The sequence below is a fragment of the Thalassophryne amazonica genome, chromosome 14, assembly GCF_902500255.1.
Source record: "Thalassophryne amazonica chromosome 14, fThaAma1.1, whole genome shotgun sequence".
Lineage (NCBI taxonomy): Eukaryota > Metazoa > Chordata > Actinopteri > Batrachoidiformes > Batrachoididae > Thalassophryne > Thalassophryne amazonica.
The window spans coordinates 71395360-71412621 of NC_047116.1; the positions used below are offsets into that span (position 1 = coordinate 71395360).

The 17262-nt window shown below is 39.9% G+C and overlaps 1 protein-coding gene across 2 annotated transcripts in view; it reads left to right on the plus strand.

Annotated features, from left to right (window-relative positions):
* The window catches only part of LOC117524187 (TBC1 domain family member 8), a 225040-nt gene that overhangs the window by 172939 nt on the left and 34839 nt on the right, over nt 1–17262 (plus strand). For both annotated transcript variants that reach the window (XM_034185948.1, XM_034185947.1), the window contains one exon: nt 15439–15709. In XM_034185948.1, the coding sequence (XP_034041839.1) occupies nt 15439–15709 (271 nt within the window). The remainder of the gene's footprint in view (nt 1–15438; nt 15710–17262) is intronic.

Sequence of the window (17262 nt, forward strand, 5' to 3'; positions counted from 1 at the left end):
ATCTTCGACTGGACTGGGTTGCTTGATGCGAGGACGTTTCGCTTCAAATCGCAGAAGCTTCCTCAGCTAAAATTCTTGCTCTGGAAGTCTGACTTCTGTCTGACTCTTGTAGAGACGAATGAACAGAAGCCAACAAAAGCTGGAGTTTTAAACCTAACCAGACCTCTCCTACTGAGAGGAAGACTGCTATAGGCTAGTGACTAAACACTAGCTGTAATTAGCAACTATTATGCTCTAGTTAGCACTCTCCTATTGACAGGGCAGCTGTCCCTCCTAATGATGGGATGGATGCCTTTCTTGATGGCTCCCTTGATGACTCTCCTGATGACGTGAATGACTCATTACCATGAACAAAGGACTGAAACTCCTTTGACCTGAGTACCCCATTGTAAACAGGGGACAAAGCGTGTCTCAGACCCCCTCCCCGGTTAAGGCTGGGTTTCAAACGTTTCACAAAGAATGCCTCCTTGACCCCTCTTTCAAACATTTCTTCTCTCTGGCTAAAATTTTAACTTCCTTGTCCTCAAATGTGTGGTTAGTGTCTTTAAGGTGGAGATGAACTGCAGACTGAGGTCCACTGGTGCCCTCTCTGCGGTGCTGGTATAGTCTTTTGTGTAAAGGTTGCTTAGTCTCACCTATGTAGTGTTCGTTACAGTTTTCCTGACATCTGATAGAATACACTACATTGCTCTGTTTGTAACTAGGGATCATGTCCTTAGGGTGAACTAATTTCTGTCTCAAGGTGTTAATCGGTTTAAAGTAAACTGGGATTTTGTGCTGTATGAAGATCCTCTGTAGTTTTTCCCCTACTCCTGCTAAATAAGGGAGAGACACTCTTCTTCTTGTCTCCGTCTCCTGTCTATCTGGTCTCTTTGTACTCTGGGACTTATGCACTTTGTCCAGGGACCATCGTGGGTACCCACATACTGTGAGGGCTTTCCGGACACGTTGTTGTTCTTTAGCCCTTCCCTCTGCAGTTGTGGGCACCTGTAGGGCTCTGTGTTGAAGCGTCCTGATCACCCCGAGCTTGTGTCCAAGGGGGTGGTTTGAGCCAAAGAGCAGATATTGGTCAGTGTGAGTTGGTTTTCTGTAAACCCCTGTCTGGAGCTGCCTGTTCTCTCCAATCGTAACATCACAGTCCAAGAAGGCTAAATGGTTGTTTCTGGCATCCTCGCGTGTGAACTTGATGTTGGCGTCCACCAAGTTGATATGTTCTGGCTGGGTTAGGCTGGAACAAATTTAAATTATTTTTGTTATTTTCAGTGGGGGAAATTTGTTTGAAATATGAGCAAATTGACTTACGAAGTCCGTCATGGAACAAATTAAACTCGTAAATCAAGGTTCTACTGTACTACTAAAATGTAATTTTTTTATGCTTTTCATCACATTAATAAGAGACTGCATCCATGAGACCCTGAAAACTTGTTAAAACAAATATCACCAATGATTGTGTCTGCTATGTTTAACCTGCGTGGAATTTAATAAACGCAAACTGAATTTCAGACATCTTATATATATATATATTACTTTGGAACAAAGAGGACAACAGACTGTTGTAAAGGATGTTTAAGTGCAAACTTCACTTTCTCCCCAAACGACATGAACAGGAAGCGATCACAGCTCATAGCAACTCCCATTGAAAATAATTGAGAAACGACCTGAGCTTCTGGCATTTTCAGTGATGCCGGTAACGTGTTACTTAGTAACGCGTTACTCTAATCTGACCACTTTTTTTAGTAACGAGTAATCTAACGCGTTAATCTTTCCAAATCAGTAATCAGATTAAAGTTATTTCTCCAAGTCACTGTGCGTTACTATTATTTTTGCATTGTGGGTCGATAGCAGCGTTAAACTTGGTCTGTGGGCAGGAGGTCGGGGTTCAACTGAACTACACACTTTAAGCGAGCTGTGAGCTTTTCATCCACGTTTTTCTGCAACAGCTACGACTTGTCCTCACCTCTTAAGCACAGTGACAACAGCACACCTGCACTGAGCTTTACAAAGACATTTTTATGCTTTTTTTTCTCCGAGCCGCTCCATATCTGCTGCTAAAAACAGCTGATCCTCTGCGACGCGTCAACAACTAACACTATTTTCCACTCAAATGCACCTAAACTCTCTCTCTGAGGACCACGTGATGTGAAAATGCAATAAAACGTTCTTACCTGTAAATCTGGTCATGTTTTCTGCATAAATAAATGTTATCCATTCTTTGTGCTGAAACGCCAAAGCAGGGGCGAATCCAGATGGAATGGGGGTGTGGGGCAAGGATGTGCCCCCCACAACACCCCTAGATTAAAGGTCCAGTTTTGAAGCCTTTTTTTTACTACAACTACTAATACTACTTAAAATAATAATAATTTCGACAAGTAAAATGTTTAGAGAGAATTTAAATGTTAGAAAAATGTTAGAATGAATTTAATAGTTACATTTATAAACAATGTAGGTTAGAAATTGCAAGTTTTACTGTTACAGTGCTGTCAACAGTTAAATATGAGGTCAAGAAAGAGGTCTTTATTTTACTTTTTATAAAACAAGTATTTATTTTCATTGAAGCCAGGAAAGGGTGACTATAAAGTGAGTTTTGGAAAAACAAGTATCATTGTCATGTTGAGGTGGCAGAGGGTTGTTGTCGGCAGCTGGGGAAAGTAACTAAAAAAGTAACTAGTAATCTAACTTAGTTACTTTTCCAATTGAGTAATCAGTAAAGTAACTAAGTTATGTTTTCAAGGAGTAATCAGTAATTGGATTACTTTTTCAAAGTAACTGTGGCAACACTGGGCATTTTCACATAAAACAAACGCAATAACAATGTTTAAAAACCCAGTTAATATATCCAGGAGAGTTTTAGGCAAAATATACAAAGAGTTTTATATTGTGATGTTAATGCTGTTGTCCGTGTGCAACGGTTTAAGTGCAGCCTGATCAGAGCGTCTCAGTGCAGTTCTCAATGTTAATGGCAGCACGCTTTTTTTGTTTGGACCTGGAAGTTGAAAATCACATGATGCGTTACATCACACTTAACCGGATTAGGTCAGCTTGGTCGGGAGGTGCCAGTCTGTGAACAATTTTATAGGCTAGTAGCAGAACCTTAAAATCTGATCTCACTGGGACAGGAAGCCAGTGAAGGGATGCCAGAATGGGTGTAATGTGGTCAAACTTTCTGCTTCATGTCAAAACTCTGGCAGCAGCATTTTTAACCAATTGGAGACCCTTAATGCTGGACTGCGGTAAACCAGAAAATAGAATATTGCAGTAGTCCAATCTAGAAGAGATAAACACATGAATCAAGGTCATAGCATCAGCCATAGACAGGATGGGACGAATCTTTGCGGTATTTCGCACGTGGAGGAAGAAAGCAGTCCTCGTAATATCTCTAATGTGGAGGTCAAAGGACAACATAGAATAAAAAATTACCCCAAGGTTCCACACTTTGTCAGTGTGATATATGACACACGAGCCTAGGATAAGCGTTAACTGGTCAAATTGATGCCGATGTCTCGCTGGATTGTATTCTGTCACATTAGTTCATGCATTATAATTAACAAAAGTTACCCACCTGGAGATCTGCCCTGAGCCGGGTGCTCATGAGATGCATGACAACCTGTTTATTTCACCTGATGCGGAAACTAAAACCCAGGCTCAGTGATCAGGGACTTTAAGGCTTTTGCTGGCCTCTATGTCTGCCTTAAGTTGTGTCCCAAGACCTCTTAACAGAATGGGACCGACCTTAACTGTGCAGGTCCGGATACGCCTCAAAGCTTTTCAGATCATTCACTGCCTCCCCGTCTGGAGCAAGAGCTAAGAAAGTAGCTAAAAATGCTACCATATGTTATCTTAGGCCACTTCTTCATGTCGTCCTCCCATGTCTCTGTATTTGTAGACAGTGCATTGTAATGTCTCGTTTGAGCTGTGACAGCTGCTATTTATGTTTCAAACAATTATGTCGCAAACAGTTAACACATAAACATACACCGGTTCCGGTGTCGCCAACCAAACGGTCCGCCCTAAAAATTGGTCCACCCTGCCTTCACTGTGCGTACGTCATTTCTGTGCGTCAGCTGCGGTTCGCTGATTATCACCCCGTTTCTGCTTAAAGCTGCAGTCCAGTCATCATCTGTCTCAGTGACAGATATCTGAAGCTTTTGTACAATAATCATTTCCACATAAATTCAGCATTATTTCATAATAAAAGATGGTGAAGTGATCAGAGCACAATCATTCTAAACTGACCTTAAAATGATTTAAGTGGTTTTACCTTGTCATCGCATGGTTAATAATCACATTATTCCCTTTGATCGCAGAGACTCAGACAAGCTGCTGTGGTCCCAAATGATGCATGCGCATTGAAGGCAGGGCAGACCAATTTTTAGGTGGGGACCATTCTGTCTGTGACACTGAAAGTTTCACCCATAATTCGCCAAGGCCTCATGGGGGTTAGGAATAAGGTGGATACAGTGTGTCAATGAAACACAAACATTTTAGATACATTTCACAAATCAATTCAGCTGTGAATAAAAATTTGCTTGGTGAAGAAAACATGGACTTGATTGACATTTAAATGATTATTTTATCATTATTATTATTCTTGAGAGGGTAGTTGTAAAACAGCTAACTGATCACCTGCAGAGGAATGGTCTATTTGAAGAGTTTCAGTCAGGTTTTAGAATTCATCATAGTACAGAAACAGCATTAGTGAAGGTTACAAATGATCTTCTTATGGCTTCGGACAGTGGACTTATCTCTGTGCTTGTTCTGTTGGACCTCAGTGCTGCTTTTGATACTGTTGACCATAAAATTTTATTACAGAGATTAGAGCATGTCATAGGTATTAAAGGCATTGCGCTGCGGTGGTTTGAATCATATTTCTCTAATAGATTACAGTTTGTTCATGTAAATGGGGAATCTTCTTCACAGACTAAAGTTAATTATGGAGTTCCACAAGGTTCTGTGCTAGGACCAATTTTATTCACTTTATACATGCTTCCCTTGGGCAGTATTATTAGACGGTATTGCTTAAATTTTCATTGTTACGCAGATGATACCCAGCTTTATCTATCCATGAAGCCAGAGGATACGCACCAATTAGCTAAACTGCAGGATTGTCTTACAGACATAAAGACATGGATGACCTCTAATTTCCTGCTTTTAAACTCAGATAAAACTGAAGTTATTGTACTTGGCCCCACAAATCTTAGAAGCATGGTGTCTAACCAGATCGTTACTCTGGATGGCATTTCCCTGATCTCTAGTAATACTGTGAGAAATCTTGGAGTTATTTTTGATCAGGATATGTCATTCAAAGCGCATATTAAACAAATATGTAGGACTGCCTTTTTGCATTTACGCAATATCTCTAAAATCAGAAAGGTCTTGTCTCAGAGTGATGCTGAAAAACTAATTCATGCATTTGTTTCCTCTAGGCTGGACTATTGTAATTCATTATTATCAGGTTGTCCTAAAAGTTCCCTAAAAAGCCTTCAGTTGGTTCAGAATGCTGCAGCTAGAGTACTGACGGGGACTAGCAGGAGAGAGCATATCTCACCCGTGTTGGCCTCCCTTCATTGGCTTCCTGTTAATGCTAGAATAGAATTTAAAATTCTTCTTCTTACTTATAAGGTTTTGAATAATCAGGTCCCATCTTATCTTAGGGACCTCATAGTACCATATTACCCCATTAGAGCGCTTCGCTCTCAGACTGCGGGCTTACTTGTAGTTCCTAGGGTTTGTAAGAGTAGAATGGGAGGCAGAGCCTTCAGCTTTCAGGCTCCTCTCCTGTGGAACCAGCTCCCAATTCAGATCAGGGAGACAGATACCCTCTCTACTTTTAAGATTAGGCTTAAAACTTTCCTTTTCGCTAAGGCTTATAGTTAGGGCTGGATCGGGTGACCCTGGACCATCCCTTGGTTATGTTGCGTTAGACGTAGACTGTGTTTCATAATTATTGTATGGCCTTGCCTTGCAATGTGGAGCGCCTTGGGGCAACTGTTTGTTGTGATTTGGCGCTATACAAGAAAAAAAGTTGATTGATTGATTGATTATTATTTTGAAGTTACGTTATTGTTTTTTGGGGTTTTTTTGGAAGTTATATGATTTATTGCATCAGTTTTAAATGGCTTATAAGTGGGAAGTGATGGTCTAGGGATTAAAGCGTTGGGCTTGAGACCAGAGGATCCTCAAAAAACCACTAAGGGCCCTTGGGCAAGGTCCTTAATCCCGTAGTTGCTCCGGGTGTGTAGTGGGTGCCTTGCATGTCAGCAGCCTCACATCGGGGTGAATGTGAGGCATTGATGTGTAAAGTCTGTTGCAGATGGAATAGCTCTGTATAAATGCAGGCCATTGACCATTTACAAGTGGCAAAGACTTTTCATTGGCAGTAGTTATGTCTTTAAGTGTATTATTTACTAAATGCAGAAAGGGTGTAATTATTGATTTGTTTTATAAGACACACTTAGAATTTGATAAATACAGATAAATCCACTAGATGGCGGATGCAGCTGTTGCCAGGCAGCTGCCATCTTGCTTAGCATTATTATGCCTCGTCAGCAGTGGTGGCACAGATAACCAAAAAATGAACTTCGATAACATATAATCAGATAACTGTAAAGTTATCTTTTATAAAGCTAAACCGATAAACCACCCAAAAATGTATCGGAAGGTACAGATAACCGATGACCAATAAATTCCAGTATTGTCTCCGGTACACTTGCAACTACTTACAAGCTGATTTTGAGTTTTAACATCACAATCACTTCTGGTAGCATCAAAAGTGACAACAGACCCAAACAATGAGTCAGCACTTCGGTTTTTGAGCATCCTCCCCCTGCTGAAAGCTCCTGTTTACTACATGGCTTCCAGCACAGAAGCAAGCTGAGAGGAGCCACGAAGCTCAACTCTCTACTCAATCACAACGCTGCCGTCAGGCGGTGGTCTTGGAAAATAAAGCAGTGCTGAGTTATGGTTTGGTGTATAAATAAAATCAGTACTTAAATAATAACTTCATTAATGTCAATTCTGTCATTTGTACAAAGTTAAAATGTAACATATATCTTTTAATGTTGAATAATGCACTAATTCTGAAGTTTTGTAACAAACACGGATCTCAAAGGATTCTGGGTAAAATGTGCCTCCGCTAATACTGATTGGTTGACTCATTCATTCTATGTAAGCCAACACGTTAATGTGAGGTGTGTCGTGCGTTGGTGTTTACAGATAAATGTGCTTTTGTAAAATAATCCATTTTACTTATTTGTAAAAAAAAAAAGAAAAAAGGCATTTTCAAAAAATAAAAAAGCCAAGTTGTAATTAGATAGCCATCTGATATAACCAGTGTCAAAAATAAATAGAACACTGCCATGATCTACTTGTGTCAGACGTTCAGTACTTAAGCTGTGCGAGTTTTGGCCCTTTTTCAGCTGATTTTTCATTTGTGTGAGAATGTTTTGGATCGCACCGAGTTTCAGGTTAATTGCGCGTCCTACATCGTTTAGTATACATGGAGTAACGAGCTGTGTTTAACATCTCACGACCACCTCCTGATCAGCAATCGTATGGTCAGATGAAAATCAAACCTGTTTGATATTCTGGTCGACCATCGTGAGGGTATCCCGCTGCTGAAATGCTACAAGTATCCAACCTCTCGCACTGTGCCTGTGCAAACACAGCAGACTTCTCTCCCATCAAGAGTTTTTGTAAAAAATAAGAAATGTAAATTCAATTTAAAAAAAAAAGCTTCTGTTTACGTTTTGCTTCTGGAAACACGAGTCCGACATGTGGTTTTTGAACGTACAATGTGTGTGAGAACATAAATTGGGCGCTCTGAACTTTTACACCATGCGGTTCTGTCGTCCAGTTTGAGCTACAGTGATTGAAAATAGCATACAGTGTCTGCCAAGCTTCAGGGCAAATACTGCCATGAACACTACTGGCCAGTAGATGGCAGTAGAGACCGTGAAAATTTGCCAAAACAAAATTCCAGATAATCTGTGTCTGCTACATTTAAGATGCGTGGAATTTAATAACACAATAACGCAAACACAATAACGACGTCTATAAACCCAGAGAATATATTCACAAGAGTTTTAGGCACTAGAGTTTAATGCTGTTGTCCGTGTAGCCTGATCAGAGTGTCTGAAATGCATTTCTCCTGTCTTGAATGTACTGAGATTACCCTGTCCTACCCATAATGCACTTGGCACAGCATGTCCACACTAAAACCTTAAAAATTAGCGCATTACTTTCAAACTAAAACATATCTGATATTTTCACTTTAGAAAACTTCAGACATGACATTAATTTAAATAACATGTACAAAATTAGTTTGGTTAAAATTTTAACCATAAGTTAAAAATGTATGCCTCTGGATGACTTGGGTGATATTGCCAGCAGAGGATAGATTGGTTTCTTCGACAAGCAGCTCTCCTCTGTTTGCAGAGGGTAGAACTACGCATCTGCTACAAAACATTTAACAGGTAGGTGCTCAACTGATTTTAAATTTTATAAATGTTTGTAGCGGTTCAGCTTTGTTTACCATGTTAACGGTCTAAAAATTATCGGACAAAAATTTAGCGGAAGATTAGTCCAATAATGTTTTTTAAAGTTATCTGAAAAGATAATCCGATAATGAAAACATTATCTTCAATAATTATCGGTTATCGGATTATCGGAACTGTGCCCACCACTGATCGTAAGGCATTAGATTAAATAGCAGTAGATGATGTGCTGACGTAAACTTGGATTAAAGTGATTTGAAAATGCCGTGTTGTGTAGCATTCGGGTGCTGCAACAAACTGACAAAGGATTGTGGAGTGAGCATTTATAAGTGTGTATTATATGTAATGTTAATGATGTGGGGAAATGAGTAAAATTGCTGAATGAAGGTTAGAAAATTATGTATTCTGTAAAGTAGTCACTTCAGTTTTACTGTCTGAATGCTTTGTTGTGATAAATATCTCACCATTCATTTAGCGATTCAATTAGAAGTCTCACTTTCATAAGTTTGAATTTATCCCTTTTTAATTAGCCTCATGTTTTTTCTTCACATCCTGAGATATTCTGTAAGAGCAAATTCATAGATTGGAAATGGTTTTTCTCTCAATTTGGTGGGTGACATGACAGTCACTTTGACATTGTATATTCTACTGATATGACAATATGTCAGGATTCATGGCAAGGAACGAACAGAATGCAGGACATAGAATGCAGACTCACAGAAACTGCAGGTGGAGTAACAAAAGGCTTTATCTGAAAAAACTGGCACCGATTCAATACACGAATAATCAGCCAAGATGGCAGAGGTAATAGGTAGATGTAAGGCTGGGTTCAGTGGCACAGAGTAGCAATGTTGTCAGGACTGAGGCAGAATCACAGTTAAAAAAAAAAAAAGAAAAAAAAAAAGCTCAGAGTCCAAGTACAAGGGCTGAGGCAAAAACCAGGGTCTAACAAAGCAAGGTCTTAAACGGTTGAGCAAAAGGTCAGGAGCAAAACAATACTGGAATGCAGACAAGGTCAAAAGAACTGGCAACAAACAGAGAAACATGCAAGGCTTAAATAACAGGGTGTGATTAAGGAAAGTGAAAACAGGTGTGTGAGAAAGTTCAGGAAGGAGACAAAGCTGTTGGAAACAGGAGCAAGAGAGTGCAGTAAAATAATCACTAAGCAGACAGAAACAGGGGCATGGAAGAAAGACACAAAGATAAAGCAAACAGGTGCAAGAGAGTGCAGTAAAGTCAGCACTAAGCAGATAGAAATAAAGTGGAAGGTGAGTTCCAAACATAATGCAAAAAAATCTACACATGGAAGAAGCAAAGAAACAAAATCAGGAAAACAAAGGTGATAATTTAATAGTGATCAACAAGAGAATTAAAGGCTGGGGCTGAAACTACAACACAACTAAGATGTGGAAAAAAGAAATTACAAGCAATGACTAAAAATGTAATGCAAAATGAAGCCCGTGACTAAAGTAATCCTAACATGAAATCAAAGACAGGGGATTGAGATAGGGGACATGAACACAGACAAAACCAAGATGAAAACCAAGACATGGGGCAGATCATGACAGAATATGAGTGAGATTGATTTTTCTATGATATCCTCCATATTCCAGTGTAGTGTTTTCAGATTTCTTTCAGCTTGGTCCAGAAATTATTGAATAATCTTACTTTCACCCTGGCTGGTGTGGCTGTTTCTTTTTATTTTATTTAAAGTTTTCACAGAGAAGCGCTCAGTAAAAGTGGCGCCGCAGGTGGGTTAAGAGCAGTCTTATTAATATCTTTAATATGATGCGAGGGTGCGAAGCTCTTACATTCACCCCTGATTATTTCCCATCTTTAACTTAACTTCATAATGAAATTAATTAAGGATCAGACTATCTTGTGTTTTGGCAGACATAGTGTGTTTGATAAAATGATGGCATTATTTTCTATCTTGCTTCACAACATCTGGACTGGGACTAACATCAAGTCTATTATACAAATAGTCTGATTCTCTTCTGTATTTGTTTTGACAAATAGTGGCTGTGCAAATTGTGGGAGTTTGAATAAATAAATACAGCACAGAAAATGTACAGGTGCTGGTCATATAATTAGCATATCATGAAAAAGAAGTTGATTTATTTCAGTAATTCCATTCAAAAAGTGAAACTTGTATATTATATTCATGGTCCAAAGTTATGTTCTCTGATGAAAGTAAATTTTGCATTTCCTTTGGAAATCAAGGTCCCAGAGTCTGGAGGAAGAGAGGAGAGTCACAGAATCCACGTTGCTTGAGGTCCAGTGTAAAGTTTCCACAGTCAGTGATTTGGGGTGCCATGTCATCTGCTGGTGTTGGTCCACTGTGTTTTCTGAGGTCCAAGGTCAATGCAGCCATCTACCAGGAAGTTGTAGAGCACTTCATGCTTCCTGCTGCTGACCAACTTTAAGGAGATGCAGATTTCATTTTCCAACAGGACTTGGCACCTGCACACAGTGCCAAAGCTACCAGTTCTTGGTTTAAGGACCATAGTATCCCTGTTCTTAATTGGCCAGCAAACTCGCCTGACCTTAACCCCATAGAAAATCTATGAGGTATTGTGAAAAGGAAGATGCGACACGCCAGACCTAACAATGCAGAAGAGCTGAAGGTCACTGTCAGAGACACCTGGGCTCTCATACCACCTGAGCAGTGCCACAGACTGATCAACTCCATGCCACGCTGCATTGCTGCAGTAATTCAGGCAAAAGGAGCCCCAACTACATATTGAGTGCTGTACATGCTCATACTGTTCATGTTCATACTTTTCAGTTGGCCAACATTTCTAGAAATCCTTTTTTTTGTATTGGTCTTAATTAATATTCAAATTTTCTGAGATACTGAATTTGGGATTTTCATTAGTTGTCAGTTATAATCATCAAAATTAAAAGAAATAAACATTTGAAATATATCAGTCTGTGTGTAATGAATGCATATAATATAGAAGTTTCACTTTTTGAATGGAATTACTGAAATAAATAAACTTTTTCATGATATTCTAATTATATGACCAGCACCTGTAGATTTATGATGAAACTCTCTTGAAAACATTGATGTCTATTTATGTCTGGTTGTTAGATGCAAACCATGATGGTGGCACTCTGGCAACACCCAGCCAATGAGCGGATCACCCGGTCCACCATCTAGTGAGTAAATAGAAATTGATCGTTAATGCAGACAGTTGGTCCTTTGTGGAAACTTATTACAGATAATACATACAAAATAGTAAATGAATTTTAATGAAATCAAGACTTGAGCCATATTTTGTTCCCATATACGAATCAAATACCACTGTGTTTTAAACATAGAAAAACTGACCAAAGTGGTCTCAAAATGCACCAGATTGCACCATATTTTTTTTAAACTTCCACAGCTTTGCTTTTGTTTTTGTTCGGGTTGCCGATCAGTGCATTTTATAAGCCAGTCGGTTGCCAGGTTTGCATTTTATAAGCCAGCTTGATAGGAGGTAAGCTGTTTCATCCAGTTTTTGCACATTTTCTGGCTTGTGGGGGATCGTAATGCAAAGAGGCCCCCATTAATCCTTGTTTCATATTTGTTGAAAATAAAGTGTCTGGAGTGCAGTTTGAAGCAGAAACGAGGTGTTTCGGCGCTGAAATGAAACAGCACTGCTGCTAGCTAAACAACGAGTGTCGCGCTGCTGCTAGCTAAACAGCAACAAACTTTTTTTCTCCCATCAAGTTCTTATTCTCTTCTTTTCATCCGATTCTGTGCCATTTTACAAGTGCTTGCTCACAGGGGGTCGTTTTGACCGTTGGGGTTTTACATCATTATTGTATGGCCTTGCCTTACAATATAAAGCGCCTTGGGGCAACTGTTTGTTGTGATTTGGCGCTATATAAAAAAAAAATTGATTGATTGATTGATTGAATCTGGATTACAATACAGGACTAGAGCACCTGGAGGATTACATTGACGAATATTTCAACAAACTCTGCATCATGGGACGTACTCAAAAGGCTAAAAAACCACGCACGGTAGAATCCGCTTCATCATTATCTGATCTTTCACCTCAGTGTTCTCCTGCTAAACCATCGGACAGCCCAGAAATGACGAACCTTTTACTATCTATAAAGGAGCGATTATCTTCTCTGGACTCAAGAGTCGCGCTGATTGAACTCCTGCATAAAGAGTTCCAAGAACTTTGCCGCAGTTTAGAATACAGTCAACATCAAATCGAATCTCTCACTAAGGAAAATGCATCACTACAAAACACCGTCACCTCGCTCACAAACCAACTGTCCACTGTTTCAACCCAGCTCGCCACTCTCATGACCGAAAATAAAATTATGAATAAAAAAATAAATAAATTTCAAGGAGGTCTAGAAGCACCAAACTTTCAATTATACTCCCTGGCAAACCAGCTACAATACATATATAAATGGACACACCCTACCCAATCTGATATCATCTGGCTAGACTTGGAACAAACTCTGTGCAAAGACATAAACATATCAGTCATTCCTTTTATTACAAAGTCCATTAAACACCATACATATTTCAACGCGGTCACAATAGCCTCCACCCTGACAGACCAAATTTATCATTGTCAATCTATTAATAGTTTTTTTTATGTGTTTGAGCTCTGGTTTGGCACACACACACCATGCAGAATGCAAACAGCCAGAGGAAAAAAAAAAAAAAAAATGAAGCCAACAAAACAGATCAGTTAAGATGACACTGATATCTGTTAAGATGGAGCCATTCTATCACAAAAATGATAAAAATGCCCGGTAATTTTTTTGTTGTTTTTGTATTTTTATTTTTTGAGGGGTGGCAGTCAGGAATGTTAAGTAGAAACTCTCACCTCTGTCGTTTATAATTTCCTTTCCCATTCAGATCAGCTATAAATATTACAGTGTTGCAGTACTAAAGTCTTGTGGTAAAATTACATCACGCCACCTCCCCATATCAAACTAATCCCTTCTGAATACCACAGATGTACTGTACAGGAAGTAGTCCTTGCAGATATGTAAAAATATCACCAGCATTATCAGGGTGGCTGGTCACTAGCAGGCAGTAGGGCACTGCCCCCTCAAAATATTACAAGGTTGGCGCACTTATCTTTGGGCAGTTTTGCCCAGTCCTCTTTGCAGCACCTCTCAAGCTCCATCAGGTTGGATGAAGAGCGTTGGTGCACAGTCATTTTCAAATCTCTCTGGACATTCAATCGGATTCAGGTCTGGGTTCTTGCTGGGCCACTCAAGGACATTCACAGAGCTGTCCTGAAGCCACTCCTTTGATATCTTGGTTATATGCTTAGGGTCATTGTCATGCTGCAGGGTTCTTGCCAGCGCAGTTGAGCATAGGGGGCCCCTATGCTGTGATTTGGGCACCTGTGCTGTGATTTAACCAGCATAAGGGGACTTTTCTGGGGTTTTCCCCCATTTTTTAAAGGACATCACACGTTATTTAACATCGCAGTTAAGCAGCACAAAGTGGCCCTAAAAATGTAGGAAATAGTGCTTCAAAGGGTTCTAAATTTCAAAATTTTCTGTGGGGGGGGGGGATGCCCACGGGCCCTCCTACAATACTCATGCCTGAAACGCTTGTTGTGCAGCTATGCCCCACTAAGTTCTCCCTATGCTGTGAAAAAATCCTGGTAAGAACCCTGTGCTGAAAGATGAATCGTCGCCCCAGTCTGAGGTCAAGAGTGCTCTGGAGCAGTTTTTTCATCCTGGATGTCTGTGTATTACTTCCAGCTATTTTTGGCTTATTTCCTCTGTGTGCTTTTGCAATCCAAAGCAAACATCAGTGTGGAATCTTAAAGCATATTTTAAAGCTTTGATTCAAAGCGTTTCAAAACAAGGAAACTGTGGACTAAACAAGATACCTAGTTATCGATTGATAATGTTAGATATTAATGAAGGGTGTCAAAATCCAACCCCTTGTCCACATCATGACTCCTAGGTAATGAATCAAGTAGCGGACTGCCTGGTGGGGTGAAATTCGGGGGGAACTTGTGCGCCCCATGGATGCTATGGTAACCATGAAAGCCAAACAGGAACCCTGAACATGAAATGGCTAACTGGGTTCTAGTAAAACAAGAAGTCCTCAGTGGTGTTTCAGGCAGAGGTGGTGATGGCTTGTCAACCAACGGCTGCAAAGGCAGATGAAGGCTGCAGCAGGTCTGCGGACCCCGGTCGCTTGGGATTTTCCAGCCATTGGACCATGCTAAGGATCTGTCAAGGACCATGTGCTTATCAGCGTGCAATGACATTCTCACGTTAAACAAATCTGCAGGCGTCTCTAGATTGACCCTGGATGTAGATTTCTTCATGTCCACTTCCTGTCTAAGAATCAATCAAGAGACAATCTTCCTTGTCACTCAGTGATTGCCACAACGACATATCAAGGTTGGATATCATATAATTCAAATGGTAAATGGCAAATACTTTACACATTTCTAAAGAATGTGTAAGCTTTGACTCACTGGGTGCAATGTTGAGAAATGTTGGTTTCTCAGAATGCAAAAGATGGAGAACCACACTCTACTTTTTCTGGGTCTGGCTCAAAACATCTTAGTAACTCCTTGTAATTATGGTGTGGTTAGATTTAGATTTAGCTTTATGTTGGAGTTATGTATGCTAGGTTCAGAAATGAGTCTAAGAATGTCCAAAGGTCACTCCTGATTCACAGACTGGTGAGACCAGACTCATATGATAGTCCTACTTGAAGACCACTCTGGAACTGTATCCATTTCTATGTAGAAAAGGGCTTTTGTGAAAAGCACTCAGGGAAGCAAGTATTTGGGAATGCCCACTTGACTAAAAAGTACTTTTTTCTTCTCTCTTGACGTTGTTTCCATTTCTTCTTCCTCCTCCTTCCAATTCTCTCATCCTTGTCATTCTCCTTTTATCTAATTTTATTTTCACTGCTTCCTTTGCTTTCTTCTGCGTTTTCCTCACCCAGACGGAACATTACATCAGTCTGTATTGGGGCGACCGGAGCACAGCTGCAGCAGCAGAGGCAGCAGCATGGCGGTCTGCTGACCCTGGGTGTTCCCGTGTGGAGCGGCAGTACCAGCTGGACCGGCCCCAGTTCAAGAGCCTGTATGCGCTGCTCTCGCTGTGGCCCTGTGAATCAGACCAGCATGCTGATACACTGGCCAACCGCACCTTCACCCTGTTGGACCAGCACTGCAACAACCTGGTTACCTTCAAGGAACTTGTTGGCTGGTTGGGTAGGTGAACATGTCAGATAGGAAGTATCTGTACAGACTGAGAATTTGCTGAATCCTTTTAAATCAATCTCTCATGTCTTTGAATTACAAATTCTAGAGTTTTTCCACTGATAAACTGCAGCTGGAGCCAATTCTTGAACCACAATTATTCAAAATTCTCCATAATCCACACACACACACACAAATTAATTAAATCTGTTTGTCTAAGGACAGCAGTTTTTTTGTTGTTGTTTTTTGTTTTATTTTTTTAAAGCTGCAGCCCCAGCACTCTCATCAGTGGTCCCTGATGCAACTTCTCCCATGTTGCCACTCATTAAGAGATGCAAAGAGCAAAAACTTAAATAGCACCTTAAATACCCTTTCTCATGATTGGATTCACATGTGTCAGGAGATCAAGGGTCAATGAGCTTACCAAATCAATTTTATGTTCCAATAATTTGTGCTAAATGTATTCAAATCGATAAAATGACAAGGGTGCCCAAATTTATGTACCTGCCTAATTTTGTTTAAATAATTATTGCACACTTTCTGTAAATACTAGAAACTTCATTTCACTTCTCAAATATCAGTGTGTTCATCTGCTATATGATATATTTAACTGAAATTTCTGATCCAGACAACCAATGATTTATAAAGGAAAATCATGAAAATTATCAGGGGTGCTTTTGCATACAACTATATTACTGTAAAGAAGCAAAATGTAATTAGTTTTCTAAGATCAAAGTATAGTATTTGGTTCTCCAGAATGCATTAGAATGCATCATTTAGGGTCTATTTCTCTCAAAAACTCCATGGGGGAGCTCTCCCCCATGCGTGACACTGGTTGGCGCAGAAAGTTTTGTACACCGATTTTTTTATTTTTTTTTTTTTTTTTTTTTTTTGACACCCAAAAGTTCAATTTCTGCCTAAAACTATGCACACAAGTAAGGTCTAACCTTACCAACCCCTAGAGCAAGCACTTGCCCACAACAGTGGTAAGGAAAAACTCCCTCTGATGATTTCAGGAAGATACCTCAAGCAGACCAGACTCAAAGGGTTGACCCTCTGCTTGGCCCATGCTACTGACACAATTGACAATACAAGCAATACACTGACAATACATTGTTACATTCAACATGTAACAATGTAGGGCCTGTCAGTTAAAATGATGTAACTGCCCTGATCAGGTGGATAGGAGGAAGGAGCTTTAAAAAATACACCATTGTAATATCTGTAAAAAGTATATTTGAGTTTTCAGAGGCAATGGGCCCATACATACACACTTAACACACACATGCACACACACAGGCTATCATTGGTCGATGCACACAGCATATTTACCTTTTCAACATCTGTTCTATCAGTTAACCACATACAGCAACTCATCCAGGTACAGGTACAAGCAAAATAGGTTGCTTGAGCTGTCAACTTCACATATATTTACAGTATTGGTGATGTTACCGAATTGCGGTGTCACCTATTCTGGCAAGGAACAAATTTGGTAAGTGTTTAACAATATTAACTTTGGTGACAGGGTTCTTGTCAGTTGTCATGTGTAACATTACGTCTTTTGT